At 42.0% G+C, this 18,640-nt stretch overlaps 1 protein-coding gene across 19 annotated transcripts in view; it reads left to right on the plus strand.

Moving 5' to 3' along the window:
* Positions 1-18,640, plus strand: part of LOC5568484 (F-actin-methionine sulfoxide oxidase Mical) — a 210,712-nt gene that overhangs the window by 168,322 nt on the left and 23,750 nt on the right. For 13 of the 19 annotated variants that reach the window (XR_002499458.1, XR_002499459.1, XR_002499460.1 and 10 more), the window contains 6 exons: positions 158-412; positions 9,408-9,914; positions 9,971-10,130; positions 10,192-10,728; positions 10,789-10,904; positions 11,061-18,171. Coding sequence is in view for 5 of the 19 variants with exons in the window: in XM_021840381.1 (XP_021696073.1) it covers positions 158-412; positions 9,408-9,914; positions 9,971-10,130; positions 10,192-10,728; positions 10,789-10,904 (1,575 nt within the window). In the remaining 14 variants the exon portion in view is untranslated. The remainder of the gene's footprint in view (positions 1-157; positions 413-9,407; positions 9,915-9,970; positions 10,131-10,191; positions 10,729-10,788; positions 10,905-11,060; positions 18,172-18,640) is intronic. The other 6 variants (XM_021840381.1, XM_021840389.1, XM_021840384.1 and 3 more) reach the window with 3 other exon arrangements.

Below are 18,640 nucleotides of genomic sequence, written 5' to 3' on the forward strand. Positions count from 1 at the left end.
GTCTCGGCCAGCAAAACCCATCCCAAAAACGATCACAAAACTAAAACTAGATTTGGTAACGGTTGTGTAATGAGCCCCCCTTGATTTCCACCCCCTTTCTCTTCGTGTGCGTGTCTCTCTCTTTCTCCCGTACGATGTATTCGTGTCTATTGTGTAGGAGGAGCGAACCCGGCGCCTGCAGGAGATCGAAGCGAACCGGCTCGATCGGCAGACGAAGCGACGCCTGGCCCGGGCCCAGCAGACCCAAAACTTCTTCACCAGTCTTCACATGCTGCAAGCGAACACTTTACTGCGCGAAAGTGGCGACGACAGCTCCAGTGCCTTCGAGGACTACTCGCTGTTTCTGTACCGGCAGTCGGCGCCGGAGTTCACCGATCGCGTCAAGGAGCTGGAACGGAAGCTGCTCTATCCCGTAAGGAGGTTTCACGTGCGAGGCAAATGATTCGAGTGCCCGCGTATGATTGATGGTGTGACTTTGTTGGACGTTTGTGTGGCATGCGCTCCAGATGATTAACTCTTAACTTACAGCGATCTACTCTTCTGGGGATATGTTTGATTGGCTTATCAGAATTACATACATCCTACTTAACCTTCCCGATGCATTAAGTGCATTAAGAAAATGTTACATATTATGACAATGACTTTGAAACCCAAGAATCCATTTTTGAACCAATTTTCATTTGACTTGCTCTAAGCAAAATATATGAAACCCAAGAATATAACCATTACCCATGCACAGTGTTTGGAAATATGGTCATTCAGTTTTTTACTTGTATGATATAACGGCTCAGATTTCATGGTTTTTATTCCGATTTATAAGAATATCAGGGCATGGTGTTATCATTTTTAGAAAAAGATGCCTTTTCAAAGACCAAAAATATAAAGGGTAAAATACGGATACCGTAAATTCGGGTTAAATTGATTAACGTCTCAGACGATTTTATTTCTTACTAATGGAGCACAATGCAACCTATAGTAAATTAACGTTATTTGTTTTACTTATTGTCGAATTTTGTGTTGTGTAATTTTTTAGGGTTAAAGAATGCTTATATCTATAAAAATATGTAAAATTCCATAATCGTGTTTGATGTGGAATTGGTAGCCATCTATAAACTTCTTGTTTTAAACAAGGTTTCGGACATAGTGTCAACCTGAAAGATTGCAAGGATGATACAAATATATCCTCAAAATAGATTTTATCATCAAAATTCCTACCAATTTGATCATTTTGTTGAAATGATTGAATTTTTGTTAGATATCCGATAAATATTCCCTTGGTAAGAATTTAGTAAGCATATTTGGATTCAGAGAGCCCAAAATTAAGTATATGAAGTTGTTTTCAAAAGTAACAGTAATATTTTTAATAAATGATCAATTTCACTCCGAAACATTTTTTTTATTTTAGAGACGATTTTCAGTACTAAAACCACATCTGTATGAAAATTTCAGTACATGAGCCAATTAGACTCGCCGTCGTACTTGTTTTCCTGCATTCAGTTGTTTGGCATTGACAATATTATAAAAAGCAGACATAAAAACAGTGAAAAATGATCAATTTTACCCGAAATTACGGTACCCTGAATCAGTTCTACTCCTTCTGTATCATGGCAATTTGATAAAGTAATACATAGATATAATTCCACGGATAGAAATTCATGAGTTTTATCCAGAAGTAAAAGATCTAAAACAGTTTACTGTGTTTTTTGTCGATTTCGTGCGCTCTTTGAAAAGCCCCTTAACCGTTGAGTTTAGCAATTTAGTTTGTTCGGAGAAGTTTCTATGTATATTAAAGCTCATATTTTTGTTACATAAAAATTCGTGTTTTTGCAGAAAATGTCATCACGCTATTTTTTGAAATGACAAAGTCACTAAAATTACTCTTTTTCTCTAGTTTTCTTATGCAAATTTTGTTAGAAATTCCATAACTCATTAGGGAGATTTTTAAAAATAATCTTGAAGCTTCTAGGAATCTGTGGATTCTGTGCGGTTCTTGAACAGAACATGAAGTTTCTTATCGGGATCTTGAGAATCCATGCAAGATCTTGGAGAATCCAATTGGTATCATGCGTATTCTTGGAGTGGTTCTGAGCTTCATCGCAATCTAGCATGCTCCTGGAGTTTGCTGTGGGACTCTCTGAACTACGACGACAGTTCCTAACAAACTTCCTGAAATTCCTGAAAATTTCTAACCAATTTTTGTAAAGAATCTGAGTGGCTCAGCGGAGTCTATAAATTGTTAGCGATATCCAGAGAATTAAAAATCCCAATTATCTCTTGAGAATTTCTAGCAGAGTTTTGAGCGAGATCTCAGCCAAATCCAAGGATACCAACTGATATCATAAGGATTCTTAGCGGGCTTCACATGTTTTCTAACGCAGTCCTTAGTGGCACGCTTTGGATTATCTGTGGATTACTAAGGATTCCTAACAATTTCCAATTATATCGTATAATATACTTGTATATTCAGGTAACAATAGAAGCTGAATAATAGTTTATTCAGCTGAAAAGAGGCTGTATAAACAGCATTGTAGCTGGATAAGCTGTTATTCATCTACCAATGTTACCTGGGTAGTCATTTTGCTTGCTAATTTTATTATGTATATTTCTATGTTGCACTTCACTATTCTAAGGGTCTCAAAGAATCTCTAGACAGAGTGTCTACTACCTGGAAAAACCTGAAAAACCTAGATTTATCAGGGTATTTTATTAAACCTGGAGAAACCTGGAATTCTCAGGGAATTTCGATAACAATCAGGGAAATTTCTTTGAGGTAGTAATTCATGGTAGAATATGTTCATTACAAAGGATATTCACGTCAAAACCCCCAAAATTTTTTGGCGCTATCAGAACGCTCCTTGAGCAGTTTAGTGAGGATCTTTTCGGGTATTATCGAGTTCCTAAGACATGATTGAATTTTCTGATTAATATTTGATCAGTAATGGAGTTCACATACGGTATTGGACAAAACATTTGATTGATTTTTCCAATCACAAGTTCAAAAGCAGTTACGGTTTGACTAAAGTGATTTTTTTGGCGATTTTTTACCAACCATATTGAGGGAATAGATTCATGGTATCTTGTAGCAAAGTTGTAGATTTTACGGAATGAACAAGTTTTTGTGTAAATTGTGTAAATGTTTTGAGATAAATAGTTTTGATTTTTTTCGTCGAAAATTACACTGCAGTTAAACCAGATTGTGCTACTTTTCTCCGAACGACCTATTTCTCCGAAAGCCATTTCCCCGAACAGTGATGCGGTTTAAAAAGGTGCAAGAATAGTCAAGGTGGTGAACTAGAAAGAACGATAAGCAATTAAAAGAAGGCGATATTGGATCATTTTCGACTAAACACATATTGCCAAAAATGCTGAGGATAAAACTCGAAAGAACCGCCATTCAAATAAAGAAGGGTGCATATTAGAGTGGTTCAAAAAAACGTTTTTGCTCCAGACCGCTAATTCGATTCTATATCGAATTCTGAGTGTCCTCACAAAATTTGAGCTCATTTGGATGAAAACTGAGACTGCACAAGCCCTTTAAAGTTTATATGGGAATTACTATGAGTAAAGCAACCAATTCATTCAATCGGTCATAGTATTCGCCCATGTGCTCTTGGAGATTAGAACTACGTTGATACGGTGAGATACAATAATCAGCTACAACTTTGCCGAAAACTGTTTTCAAATAGGACGCCTCAGTAATCAGTTATTGATTTATATCCAGTCACAAATTTTTCAGCAGCGCTCATTTAACTTCTGAACAGGCAACATTGCTGCACCTGGCGCGAAAGATAGCACGCACAAATCATGGCTACTATAAGTAGATGAAAAAACCGAATTTAGTACTATACCATTTAATTCCACTAGAGTTTGTATCCTTTGACAGATACGCGTATTTCGACCTCAACTGTAAGGCCGTCTTCAATGTCATGTACTAGATTCGACTTGTACACGACACTGAAGACGGCCTTACAGTTGAGGTCGAAATACGCGTATCTGTCAAAGGATACAAACTCTAGTGGAATTAAATGGTATAGTACTAAATTCGGTTTTTTCATCTACTTATAGGTATTCTACTAAACAGCTCGAAGATTTATTATCATGGCTACTATGTTTTACTGCATCTATCCAGTGATGCCTGCAGAGCAGCCCAATAATTATAGCCAAAGTTTTACAACTCTTTCAAAAATCAATAACTATTTACTGAGGCGTCCGATGTAAAAACGGTCTTCGGCAAAGTTGTAGCTGATTATTGTTTCTCACAGTATCAACGTAGTTCTAATCTCCAAAAGCACATGGGCAAACACTATGACCAGTTGAATGAATTGCTTGCTTTTCCTATAGTAATTCCCATATAAACTTTAAAGGGCTTGTGCAGTCTCAGTTTTCATCCAAATGAGCTCAAATTTTGGGAGGAAATTCAGAATTTGATCTAGAATCGAATGAGCAGTGTGGAGCAAAAACGATTTTTTGAACCACTCTTGCATATTCGATGATCGGTTCGTTCTCCACCTTCAAATGTAAAAAGTTATGACAATTATGAAGGCAAAAAACTTTTCGGGGAACTGGGCTATTCGGGGAACCGGCATTCGGGGAAAAGTAGTGGTTGTGGTTAAACCGTTATTACTTATAAACTCGTCACTGGAAGAATTATTCAAAAATATATGTTAAAATTGAAGTTAAATGTGATGTTCTGTGAAAATTTAATTTAAATCGGTCCATAAAGCACTGAGATCTAGTTTACCAAAGTTGGTCATTTTGTATGGGAAATTGAAAAAGTTGCAAATGTTTTGTCCAATACTGTAGGTATCTTCATGCACGATTTTTTAAATTATTTGAAATTTGAAGAACTGATTTTGCTAAGTTAAGAATCTGGAATTCGAAAAAAAAACTTTACATTTAAAATGTCGAAACAATCAATTTTAGGACTGGTAGAAGGTCTCTATTTTCAAGCAAGTATATAAAAAGTCTCTATTTTTTATGAAATGTTTTTTAAGGCTTTTTTACCATCCAAAATGATCACAAAAGTCTTTTTTTGAGGCAGTAATTCATGGTAGAGTATGTTCATGACAAAGGATATTTGCGTCAAAACCCCCGACAAATTTCGGCTGTACCGCTATCAAAACGCTCCTTGAGCTGTTCAGTGAGAATCTTTTCGGGTGTGATATTTTATTGACTTCCCAAGACATGATTGAATTTTTTGAATAATATTTGATCAGTAATGGATTTACATATCTTCTGCAAAATTTTTAAATTATTCGAAATTTGACAAATCTCCCAAAATCAGAGATTTATTTGGAATCCAAAAAATTTCAATTTTAAATATCGAAGCAATCAATTTTTGGACTGGTAGAGGGTCTCTTAGAGACTTGGTCTCTATTTTAAAGTAAGTCTCTAAAAAGTCTCTTAATTTTTATGAATGGTCTCTTTTTGGCCATATTTTGCTTACAGTTTTTTAGACTTTTAAAAAAATTCTTCAAATATTTCATCTTTGATTTCTTGAAAAGCTTTAGGAATTCTCCAGAGATTTCATCTGGAATACTTATAGGGAGTCCTACAGGGATCTCTCCAGAAATTCTTCTAGAGAATCCTCTACCGATTCTTCCCGATATTTCAGCGATTTTTTCCAAATATTTTATCTGGAATATTTTCAGGGACTTCTACAGGGAACTCTTTTAGATATTCCTCCACCAACTCTCCGAGATATTACAGCGATTTTTCAAACAATATCTTGAGAAAATTCTTACTATCTCCAGTAATTTACTTGAGGATCACTTGAGGAAATTTTTTACAAACACTACTAAATATTTTTCCACTAATCCTTCGACCGAATTTCGAGTTTTTACTTTAGGAGATCTTCCGAATATTTGTTTTTCTCCGAAAATCTGCAAAGGTGAGTCCTAGAGCTTTAAAAAAATTTTCAGGGATTTTTTTTTTCACAAGAAATCTGACGTCATTTAATCTAATCGGTAACTCCAAAGGATTACTCCAAACAAAATCCTCGAGGCGTAATTAAAGAACAACTTTTAAGAACTTTTCAAAGAATTCCTCAAACTCGACCTTGTGTTTCATCATTGAGTTCATTTTAGGATTTTATTCAGAATTTCGTCGAAGAATTTCAACTGCAGATCTTTCGAAAGTTTCACAAAAATCCCCTCGAATCTACAAAAGTTTAATCAAGGTGCTATACTAACAACTAACACTGCAGCATTTTTCCAGAAAATCCTCTTGCACATTTTTTGAGGGATTCTGTCCGATGTTGTTCAACCATTTCCTTCAGAAAATGCTGCATGATTTTATCCAGAAATTTGATTGATTCCATTTTTCCTGATGATCTATGAGATAATCTCTATGGTTATATTTGGTAAAATCCTGGTTGTTGAGATATCCAAAACAAAATTTGTTGGTGAATTTCTTAGGAAAATTTACGAAGGGATTCCATGGGAAATAATCACTGAATGAACTCCTGAATTAATTTAAGAGATGAGCTAGCCTCGGGCTGCAATCCTCTCAAATACGAGAATCAACTCATCTATTTTAACATAATGAAATCTTCGTGGTAATATGTGAATTTTTATGGAATTTCTGACGAAATTCTTTAAGAAAATCACTGAAAAAAGCATACGGTAATACGAGCAGTATTACTTGTCGTAATGTCACTAGGAATTAAAAAAATAGATATTTCTGGGCTGCTTTTATGAGGAACCAAACTTATCTCCTGTTTCTGTTAGGTTTCGTTTTTTTCCTGTTTGCTCTTTGTTTGGTTCCGGTTCGATCTCTTTTTTTTAGGGAAACAATTCCTGAACTTCCAATTCTCGGGGTCTAGAGCATCCGTGATCTATAACTCCTGACTGCTACCGGATTCTTGGAACAGATTTCAATAAGCCTTCAGGAACTCTCCCAGAGATTCAGAATTTCCACTAAAGATTTCTTCAGGAATTGTCTCCAGAAATTTTGTAAAGAACTTCCCCTGCAAGAACTCATGAAAAAGTTTAAGAGATGAACTAGCCTCGGGCTGCAAATCTCTCAAATAAAGAAATCTATCCCTCTATCTTATCCTATTGAAATCTTTGGAGTAATATCTGAATCTTTGAGCAGTACAGTGGGGAACCGAAATCCGTACAGGCTCAAAATCCGTACACTGCATACAAAAAATGGACGGATTTAGATTCATTTATTAGGTGTACGGATTTCGATCCCGCACGGTAGTACTTGTAGAAATGTCACGAGGAATTAAAAATAAACATCTCTGAGCTGATTTCATGAGAAATCAAATTCTTATCTCCTGTTTCTGTTAGGTTTCGTGTTTTGGTTCCGGTTTGATCTCTCTTTTGTCTTTTTTCAGGGAAAAGATCTCTGAACTTTCTATTTTTGGGGTCTAGTTTATCCGTGATCTATAACTCCAGACTGCTACCGGAATCTAGGAACAGGTTTCGATATGCCTTCAGGAAGTGTCCTAGTGATTCAGGATTTTAACTAAAGATTTATTTTGGAATTGTCTCCAGAAAACTCTGTCAAGGATGATCCGTGCAATTGCAAACAGGATTCTTTAGAGGAATTCTTAGGGATTCCTCCAAAAGTCCCACTAGGGATTTTTCAAGAGATTTACGGACAAAAGGTCAGAAGACAAAGCGCCAAAAGGACGAAGAGTCGAAAAACTAAACGTCGAAAAGACAAAAGGCTGAAAAGACAAAGTCAAAAATGTTCTTCTTGGTGTGAATTTTTTTCCTTGAATGAAAAAAATGGGTCCTTTTGTCTCTTCGATCTTCTGTCTTTCTGGCGTTTTGTCTTTCGAACTTTTGTCATAAATACTCTTAAATGTAATGCCATCAGGAGTTCCTCCAGGAATTTTACTAAGCGTTCCTCCAGAAATTCCACTAGGGATTTGTTTAGGAATTCCACCAAAGATATTGCCATAATTCTACCAAGGATTCTTGTAAATATTCTGTGGAATCGCTCCAAGGGTTCTTCCAGGAATTCTGCCAGAGATATTTCCTAGAATTCCACCAAGGATTCTTTCAAGAGTTCTGCCTGAGATTCCAAATGTCCCTTGTGATTTGTTCAGGGATTCCTCCATAAATTTCACCAGGAATTTCCTCAACAATATCTATATGAGGAATACCTCCAAGAATTTTACCTGGGATTGCTCCTGGAATTTTCCCCAAAGATGCCTCCAGGAATTCCACCTAGGAATTCCATTAGAGATTCCCCTAGAAACTCATACTCGGATTCCTCCACACATTCTGGGACTGATCCTTTTCTTTTCGTTCAGGCATTCTTCAAGAAATGTCTTCATGAATTTCTCCAAAACTGTCTCCTGAGATTACTTCAGAATTTATTCCAAATATTCCTTGGGGCTTTCCTCAATGATTACTCAAGAGAATTCCTTCAGACATTCATAACAGAGATTTATGCATATATAAGGACATGTGTAATTTTGAGTTTTAAAAACACTTGAAGCGCTGGTTGTGCATTCTGTTTTCGCCTTGAAGCGAATAGAAAAGCAGTTACAAATCCACGAAATTACGCTTAGGTTATATTTCAAAGTTACAGGCCGATACTTTCCCAAAATTCAAATCAGCGAAGAGCATGATCGCGATGTTCTATCGACAGCCATTCAACCAGACATTGGAGGACCCAGAAGAGTAGATTTGCTTCCGACGACGATTACGGTCATCGTCCCCTGCCAATACTGATCAGCTGTGTGTTTGCGTCCGTTTGTTCCCCCCTAATCATCCGCCAGTCCACCAAGAATCGATTGCTCCGATTCCACCACTAGGTACTTGTGTCCGTTGTTTTTGCTTCCCATTAACAGCTCGTTCGTAAGTGCAGAGTGTAAATCGTGAAAGGAATTTTATGTGTTACTCACCGATACTTGCCGTTTGATTCGGGCATCGTGTTTACGATCGTCGGGAGTGCTCGCGTGCCCCCAAAAATGAAAACGATGCGAGTTTGGTGCAAACATGTGTTTTAAAATTAAACGTGGATTCGGAACCGTCGCCGCAGTGCGTGCGATTGCGGTCTTTGACTTTTCGTTGTTTGCTGTGTCGAGTTTTTTGCATGGTGTCCGTTTTGGGGCGACAGGTTGTTTAGCATGCACGATCGATTGGGACCTACTAGCATGACAGTATCCAATAAACACTTTTGAACTAGAACGAAAGAAAAATCGCATGGCATGAACATTAGTTTTAGAGAACTCACCCCATGTTGTAGAACGTAGATTGTGTAGATAGTTAACTCACCTGGTTGTAACCTGCTTCACTGATCCCTGCCCTAATCTCCTACAATGTGGTCCTTCCTAATCGCACGATGTGTAATTCGTTGACGCGTCGTCCCGCCTCTGTCTTTAACGAGCAAGATCAATCGCGGCAATACCGAAACTCTTTCCTTTCTATTCCGGCCACTCTCAGGATCGCGATCGCGGTCTAGCTGCGGCGTACCCGAAAGGTCTCGCCGGAGCCGATGGCGAACAGATTAGCGATCGGATCAAATCGATGGAGCAGCGGATCGGAGGGAAGCATGTTCCGATCACCGAGAAGAAGCCGAAAGATCTGCTGCGGGCGATCGGCAAGATCGACAGCAGCGATTGGAATGTGAAGGAGATCGAGAAGAAAATCGAACAATCGAAGAAAGCGACCGACATTGGCAAGAGCCGTGAACGAGTTCCGAAGTGGAACCGCGAGCAATTTTTAGCTCGGCAGAACAAACTCACGCAGCAGCCGGACGATGAAAAGTACAGGGACATCGACAGTTCACTGAAGGCGATCGATCGACAGCTGAAGGAGGGCCACAATCTCGATCTCGGCGAGCGTGGCAAGAATAAGGTGGCTTCCATCGCTGGACAGCTACTCAGTACGAAGCAACAACAGCAACAGCAGCAGCATCAACAACAACAGCAACAATCGAGTCAGAAATCGGTAATATCTTGAATATTAATTGATTGATCTCAGTACTGATCGAAAATCTATTTTAGACATCCAAGGCCGCGTTGGTTCTCACTTCATCAGGCGTAGCGGAGAAGTGCCACTTCTGCAAGCAGCGCGTTTATTTGATGGAAAAGATTTCCGCGGAGAACCTGACTTTACACAGATCCTGCCTCAAGTGCCACCACTGCCATACTAATCTTCGGCTCGGTAAGTATAACCTGATCGTATAGAACTGTGATCCGTTCTAACAAGTTATGTAATTCAACAGGAGGATACGCCTTCGATCGGGACGATCCGGAGGGTAAGTTCTACTGTACACAGCACTTCAAGCTGCCATCAAAAACGTACAACAAACCGGTGCCAAAGAAGTCGTTGCCTCGAACACCGCAAGCAGACAAACAGCCCCTGGCAGCCGCAGCGGCGGCAGCCTCAACTACACAGCCTTCCACGCCGGACTCCAAATCATCGGGCTTCATCAACTTCGATCTGTTGGATCGTGGTGAAACTCCGGAGCGTATCGAGTTCGAAAACGCCGACGAATCCATCTCGGACGGCGAGGTACCGATGGAGGTCATCGACGAAAACGAGTGGACCGATCGGAACTTCGGCACCGAATCGGACGAATCGGAGGAGGAAACGTCCAGCTCGGATGAGTCGGAGAGCGACAGCGATTCGGACTACGAGGAAGCCGCAGGGTCTCCGCTCGGGGCGCAGACACTGCAGCTGGCGTCCGAGTGGATCAGCGATAAGCGGTTCAACAGCATGGTTGACAGTGACGATGACTTCTATGGATACTCTAGTGAAGGTAAGACTATTCAATTCAATGTGTAAGTTGATTTCATTGTAATTATTCTTTATTTTCTAGATGATGAAGCTGATTCGCAAACGGAAGGCGAGGAGCTGGCTCGGGCACGAGAGATGCGGATGCAGGAGGTAAAACTGATGCCTCCTCCAACGCTTCCAACCGACACCGAAACTGAGGTGAGTGATGAACACAATTTCCACATTTCTACCTTTCTAGAATCCCCTTGGTGATGGTAGTTCTTTAATTTATATCTTCTTTTTCTTTCTTTTGTACTATGAAACGCACTTGTGAAATTGTCCAATCAAAACCAAAAAAAATCGCAAATAATTTAGGTTGCCTCAACGCAACAGCCTCCACCAGTAGATTCTTCCGTATTCCCTAATCTTAGCGCCCCTAATGTTAATAACCCACCACCGCTGGAGCCAGCAGAATCCGCTGAAGATAGGGCTCTGAAGGAGAAAATGCTCCAGAAGCTTAGCGTTCGCGAGCAATGGCTGAATTCTTCTGCCAGCCCGTCTTTGTCAACACCTGTCACCACAGAGGCGCCCAAACCCAAAACTTCCTTCTTTGGAGGCCTCATGAACAGTCTTAGCACGCTTATCAAATCGGACAAACCAGCACCCAAACCCCAAACGCCTCTCTCTTCGTCAGCTTTACTTGCACCACCAACTTCCAACGAACCAAAACCGACTACTCCAATTCAAACACCATCCAAAAACGAACCTCCACCGGCATCCCCGTCGCCATCAATACGTCAAATGAAGTCCTCCACCGCACTCAAACCACCACCATCGCCAACACCTTCCCTGAAGAAGCAGAAACGTCCTGATGTACCTCCATCCCCAACACCATCACGCAAAAAATCGAAAACCCCTGAGATTCCACCTTCCCCAACACCATCCCTGAAAAAGCACCGCAAGCACAAGAAGTCTTCCGCTTCTCCTACTCCCTCTGCCGGTAGCGAAGATGCCGCCTTTGACGAAATGTTCAAAGACGACCTGAGCAGTGGTCGCAGTACTCCCATTTCCAAACGTCGCAGCCGTCCAAAGTCATCCAGCGCTATTCGAGAGGATGCCGATGAGTTCCTCGAGCAAATCAAAAAGGACCAAGCTGCGCTAGACAGACGCATGAAGAAGGTTGAGGCTAAGAAGTTCCAAAGCAATATGCAGTCGATCAAGTCCGCCGTAGAGGGACCCCGAATTGTTGGAGTTCGTAGCGAAAAGGATGTCTCAAAATTTTTCACCTCCGCCAAGAAAGACCAGTTTGAACCGAAACCGAAACATCTTCCTAACAAGGACGTATCTGCGTTGCAAGGAGTCAATCTGTCTAAGTATTTCCCAACTAGTAGTTCGACTCCCACCAGCGCCAAAGCAAGTATCGGAACACCGTCTTCCGTGTCCAGCGTTGAGGGGTCTCCAATGGCATCACGAAAGAAACCAGATGATGTTGAACTGATGAAATACTTTGGTCCTAATACAACGAAGTCTTCACCATCGACTCCATCATCTTCAAAGGTATCTCCAGCGATATCGAGGAAGAACAGCGTTGAATCTCCGGGTGTAACTCGTAAAGCAATGCCTGTCGCCATCGGTGCCAAGCCAGTTACTCCAGCTGTATTAGCCCCGAAGCCTCCGGTTGTACCGCTCCCTCCAAAGAAAAATATCCTAGCTTTCCAGGTCGTCAAAAAGTCCAAGACTGATACCACCGTACAACCTGCAGCCCCAGTAAAAAATAGCCTGGCTTTCCAACCCGTGGCCAAACAAAAGTCACCTTCGCCAAAACCCGTCTCGAATGTAGCTAGTTCTCCTCCAAAGAGTACGATCCTGAGAAAATCTCCCAACTCAGACGAAAAACTGTTTGAAAATCTATTGAAAGACGCTCAAGAATCCCCCAAACCAATTTCCAAACAATCACACATCCAAAAACTACCCAGCCCTCCTAAGCAACCTGCAACTCCCGAAGACGAACTATTTGAAGATCTGCTCAGAGAAATCGACGGATCGCCAAAATCTCCCCGTAAGATTCCTTCCCCAAAGGCTTCAAAAAAGTCCTTAACACCTCCGAAACGCCAATCTCCCAATCTTGACGATAAACTTTTTGACGATTTGCTAGAAGAAGGTGACGAGTCCCTGCTAGACAATTTTGACGAGATTCTTGGTCTACCGAAAAAGCGACAAAGTCCCAAACAGGTAAAGAAGAAAAAGTCTCCTCCGAAAAAGTCCCCACCGCGTGTATCGCCCAAACATTCTCCACCAGCCGCGAAAAAGCCCAGCATCCCCCGAATGACGGTCAAGCGACCACCGTTCAAGATCATTGTTCCAGTTAAAATGCAGGAGACGCTGGAGGAGATCTACCTCGCCAGTCTGTCGAAGCTCGATTCACGCTCGACGTCGACTTCCAGTTTGAACAGCAAAGTTAGCGACCCTGGTGATCTAGGTAAGGTCGATGAAGTTTTCGAGAAGCTGCTCGAAGAACCGGAACCGACGCCGGTCGAGAAACCGGCAGAACCGTTTAATATTCAGCCCTTTCAGGCCCCCCAGACGAAAGCCAAGTCGAGTTCCAATGGAGTCAAGCCGCCAGAAGAAAAAGCTACTAGTAAGGAAGAAACGCAGCAGAGGACCGTGGTGTCACCGGTATTGCCGGTAGTTACACCTTCAACTCCAACACAAGCGAAGAAAATCATATCTCAAACAGCAACTCCGTCGGAAACTCCCAAAATGCAACGTAAAACTGCTCAGAATGGACCTACAACCGATTCTAATATGACGGTTGTAGTCAAAGAATCTAAAATTCCCGTATCGACACCTGTCTTGGCAAGAAAGGTGACAAGTTCTCCTGTATCAACTCCAACTATGGCCAGGAAGGTTTCTCAGATCTCTACGGCTATTATCGTAGACGATCAAACGAAGAAATCAAATCCAGAAGTCACTCCATCAAAGTCTACGGGACCGACACCGGCAAAGGTTATGATCACTCAAAACATAATTGCTCCCAAATCAGTCGCAATTGTTCAAAAGGATCTTCCGGTGGATAAGCCTTCTCCGGTGATTCAGGATGGAATTTCGAAATTGACGGACATATCTTTGCCTAATTCACCACTGACTGTGCGGAAACCAATCCCGTTGAAGTCGTCTGTTGGACTAGGCACGGATTCTCAGAGTAGGACCAATGATAGTCCCAAGTCTGTATCGCTGGGAAACGCAAAGAATGTAGAGATTCCTGAGGTACCTTTTACTCCAGTGATGCGCCGAAAAGCAGTTCAACCAGAAAAAGTTCGCGAGATCGAGGTCGCTACTAAGTCAACTACGGTTATGCCTCAAAAAACTAACTCCTCAAATGAAGCTGCGGCAGCAGTTTCTACGATTGCTTCTGGTGCTAAATTTACTCCACTGACCACGCCCAAAATGCCTCCAAAGTTGGTTAATTCGACTGCAACTTCTGTGAATGCTCCTATCGAAAAGCAAGGATCTACCGATAAAATAACACCTAAGACAACTCCAGTGATGCCTCGAAAACTGGTTCAGACTCAAATTGAACAAACTGTAATTCCATACACTTTGGATCGGAAGGCCACACTCCAGCCCGAACCAATCAAGGCTCGCAAAGTGGACAAACCAGAAGCTATTTCTACAAGAAGTCCTAACGAAAAGTCATCAATCGAATCAACGCACGTGACTCAACAAAAGGTACTCCTACCAGAAACGCCGAAATCTACGGAAAGTTCCGGAAAATCTAATCTACTGAATAAAACCATTCCTACAATCCTATCCGATGCGGCAAAGCCTTCGGTAAATTCTAAGGAAGAAGCTCCAATTCCAACAAAAGTTTCCCCTAAGACTGACACTCAACCTCCACGAGAACGCAAACTATCCTCCGACGAAATCTGTTTCGAAGAACTTCGCAAGAAACACGAAGCTATTTTCCGTGGTCAAGACAGTTCAACTGAAGCCACGCAATCGAAGCATACAGCTGAACCTCAACTGGTGCGGGTGAAAGAAGTGGATGTTCCTCGAACGCTGTCGGAATTCCGTAGTGCCATGATCATCAGACATCCCCATACAGAGGACAAAGCGGGAGAAGAAGCCACCCCTGTAATGCGTGAGAAGATCAACGAACTGGCCAATGAGCTTATGCCGGGAGCGAACCTCGATGATGTAGTTGACGAAATACCCATTCCCGCCGAGCGTAAGAAGTCCTCCTTCCAGAAAATGTTCAACAAGCTTCAACGTGCCAAAACCATTGCTGCACCGGAAGGCTCTTCGCTGAAGAGTCTTCTGACACCTTTCCGACGGGAGGAGTGCAAAATGGAAGTTATTCGCGAGGGATCCATCAAAAAACGATCGCCGGACCCCGCGAAGCCCAAGCCGTTTGAAGAACCGAAAAATCTGATGCAGATCAACCTGGATCGCTCGAAGCAAATCAAGGAAAAATACACGAAACAGAAGGCGCCTTCACCCCCGAAACCGGTGACATCTTCTACGCCGAAAGAGAAAACAACCCCTCCATCGTTGGAACGGAAGTCTTCGTTCAAAATTCAAACTAATGTCGTTGAAGCTCAAATTCCGCCCAAGTCGGCGCCTGTACCAGTAGAGAGGAAGCAATCGATCAAAAAGCAAAGTCCACCTTTGGTCACCGAGTCATCTATGAATAAGAAAATATCTGAAAAGGGAGACCAAGGTCCGTCAAAACCTATCCCAATGGAACGAAAGCTATCGATCAAGAAGCAGAGTCCACCCTTGAGTGCGGAGAGTACACCAAAATCCCTGGAAAGAAAATCTTCCGTTAGGAGTCAACAATCTACACAAGTTCTTGAGATGCCAAAGTCGATCGAACGACGACCTTCATTCAAATTGCCAGTTCCGAAGGACATTGATCGACAGCAGAGTATTCTTAGTCGAGAACCGAAGAGCAAGGATCATGAAGTTCGCAACTTTGATGACCTGCTCGACAGTGTTGATGCACGAGATATGATCAATTTCGATGATTTGCTGTCTTCCGGAGATGAACTTGATCAGAAACGATCCGTCAAGTCGAACAACGCTGCTCTTTTGGAACCGGCTCCAATACCAGCTCCTCGTAGAAGAAGTCCAAGCGTGCAGGAAGCTGCCAGAAATAACTCGCTGTCTGAGAAAGACTTCAAGCAAACTTCGAAGGAGTTGACGGAGAAATTCTTATCGAAGACACAACCAAAGCCAGAGGCACTTACGAAGGTAGATCCAAAATTGGAACTAATGATGACCACGTTGACAGAACCGGCTGAAATTATGGAGCAAACGGATTTGTCTAAGGATTCAAGCCTCTTGAACGCTTCGTCTTGCGATCTACCAGACATAGTGAATATAACCAAGAAGCAGGCTATCGAAGCACAGCCAGCTTTGAAGATCTTGGATCACACAGAAAAGATCAAACAGATAACCTCGCACATCCCTCAAGAGATTCAAGTTTACACTCTGCATACGGAGGATCATAAACCGGCTGAACCGCAACCATCAACCAGTGGAGTTACCAGTGACTATGCCAGCATCTTGAAAGACATTTCTTCCGGCTTGATGGGAACTGACATAGTAGAGCCAGTATTCTACGAACCCCCTCCCACGATCGATAGGAAACCCAAATCCGACTTCACAACGTATAAACAGATACTGCAGGACAAAGCTAGAGAACCGGCTGAACACAATTCGCAGCAACCGCAACGTCCACTTCGTAAGCCCAAGCCAACAGAACGAAGTGTTTCGCCAGCGGTTGGCGGACGTCCATTCGATAATTCGATTTGCATCGACCCCTGGCGTGCAAAGAGATCCTCTAGTATTGAAAATCTTGTGGTTGAACAGGTGTTCGTCAAGAAGGACGATAAAGTTGTTGATACGTTCTACATTGTTCCGGAGCAACAGAAAAAATTGAAGCGAAGATCGAAATCCTTCGATAGGTTGCAGGTTCCCGGGTACTCGGGTAGACGACATAGCAAAAAGTCTTTAGAAGAGCTGCGCGATTTTGGATTTGACATTGAACCTCCGGGTACTTGCAAAAATCTAGTAAACCCTCGTTTACGACATCTGAACTTTGACGAATCAGATGAAGATCTATCGAATCTAAGGAACAACCGGAGACGAGAGAACCTCAGGAAATGTCAATCATCTACTGATACATCTAAACTAGATGTGGAGGCGAGCAGAGTCGACATTGATCGGGAATCTCCGATTCCTCGCAGCACAGACTTTTCCAAATGGGAAGCCATCCTAGATCGTGGTATTCCATACTATAAAGAGCCTCCAGTTCACAAGAAAGAGGATATCAAGTCATTGGAAAGGAAGTTGGAGGATTTGAAAACCGAGTGCAAACCTCGGAGAAAGATTTCCGGAAAGACCCCAGCCATCCCGAAAGACTACGATCCGGAAGAATACGTTCCAAGAATCAATCGTAGAGCTTTGGATGCGTATGATGTTCCTGATTCTGACCTTCCAAAGTGGTATGATCCGGATGAATATGTTCCAAGAGCCCAACGTAACCATGCTTTTGATCATGAAATCCCTGTCAGCAGTGCAGTCAGATCACGTCGGTTGAATGATTTTGATATCCCTACCAGTAGCACCTCGCGTCCTCAAAGATCATCTGCGTACGAAATGGACGTTCCGATCAGTCGAACAGGTGGAAGATACTATCCCGAACCTTTGCATCTGGATGATCTTCCAATGACACATACTTTACCCAAATCAAAGATCACTTCATCACACGTGCCTTACACTTCAAGTAGGACCTATGACTTGCCAAGCAGGGATGTCCCTAGAACTAGATATTCCCATCGCCCCACTGCTGACAGTGGTACCATCGTAAATCGCAGCCAAAGGCTGCACGAGAAGGCAAATAAGTACATCCGTTCACAAGTAACCAAAAATGATCCCAATCCGTACATTCGCGAGATGTTGGAGAATGAGAGCGATGACGATGCATATCCAATAACTACATCCACCTCTCATCGCGTCCCTATTACCACAAGTTCGTTCCATCCAATTTCTACCTACGGTACTTCCGGGTCGGCTGCCATGAGCCGTATCGCTACAAAAGCCATTACCCAACCATCTCGGATGACTCACTACACTCGTAAGGACGTTCCTTCTTCCTCGGGTAGTGGCAGTAGATCTTACCGTAGAGGAGGCGGCGATCACCACGATCGCCGAGACAATTGTACCATCTCCTAAGCAAAACAAAAATACTTCCCACCAAATCGTACAAAATTCGCCGTCCGGAAACCACCAGTCCAAATTAGAACATTCGTATCTCATTCACTATAACAAAACATAGAAAATACATCGCAACACTTGTCCGCATCAAACAATCCCGGATTTTGGGTACGATTTAAGCTGAAAAGAAGACAGGGAAGGAAATTCGATCGTTATAAAGCGTTGAAGACTGAGAATACCGAAAGACAGAGAAAGAGACAGAGAGGTAATCAAGGTGTTTCGGTGTGAATCTGTTTGAAAATTGGCGTTGTTTGTTATTCTTACTGATTTCTGCGATGAATCATAATCATTGTTTTGCTGCCTCTAAACCGTGTGATCGAGAATGATCACCGCATCGCGATTGAATGGTTGTACTTCTCGTTATTAACCACAAAACATCGAAAATCATCGAATCATTCAGTTCCAAATAAAAACCCTCAAAGACTTTCACAGCTGCATTCATGAACCGTGTGCTTATTCGAATCATTCAAAATACTTACACTGAAAGACTTGAAAATATCGAACGAATCTTCTTTCGATTAAATCGTACCCGAAAACGCTTCAATCACTATTGGAAACCAATCGCTAACGTAAACGTTGTTGCTACTAACACGTCGTGTCAGCCAGATCGAAATTTCAGTTACAATGTGCTCTGGCTTTTTATCTAAACCCGTTCTTTGCCGCCCTAACACCAG

This window comes from Aedes aegypti, chromosome 1, assembly GCF_002204515.2.
Source record: "Aedes aegypti strain LVP_AGWG chromosome 1, AaegL5.0 Primary Assembly, whole genome shotgun sequence".
In the NCBI taxonomy this organism is placed as follows: domain Eukaryota; kingdom Metazoa; phylum Arthropoda; class Insecta; order Diptera; family Culicidae; genus Aedes; species Aedes aegypti.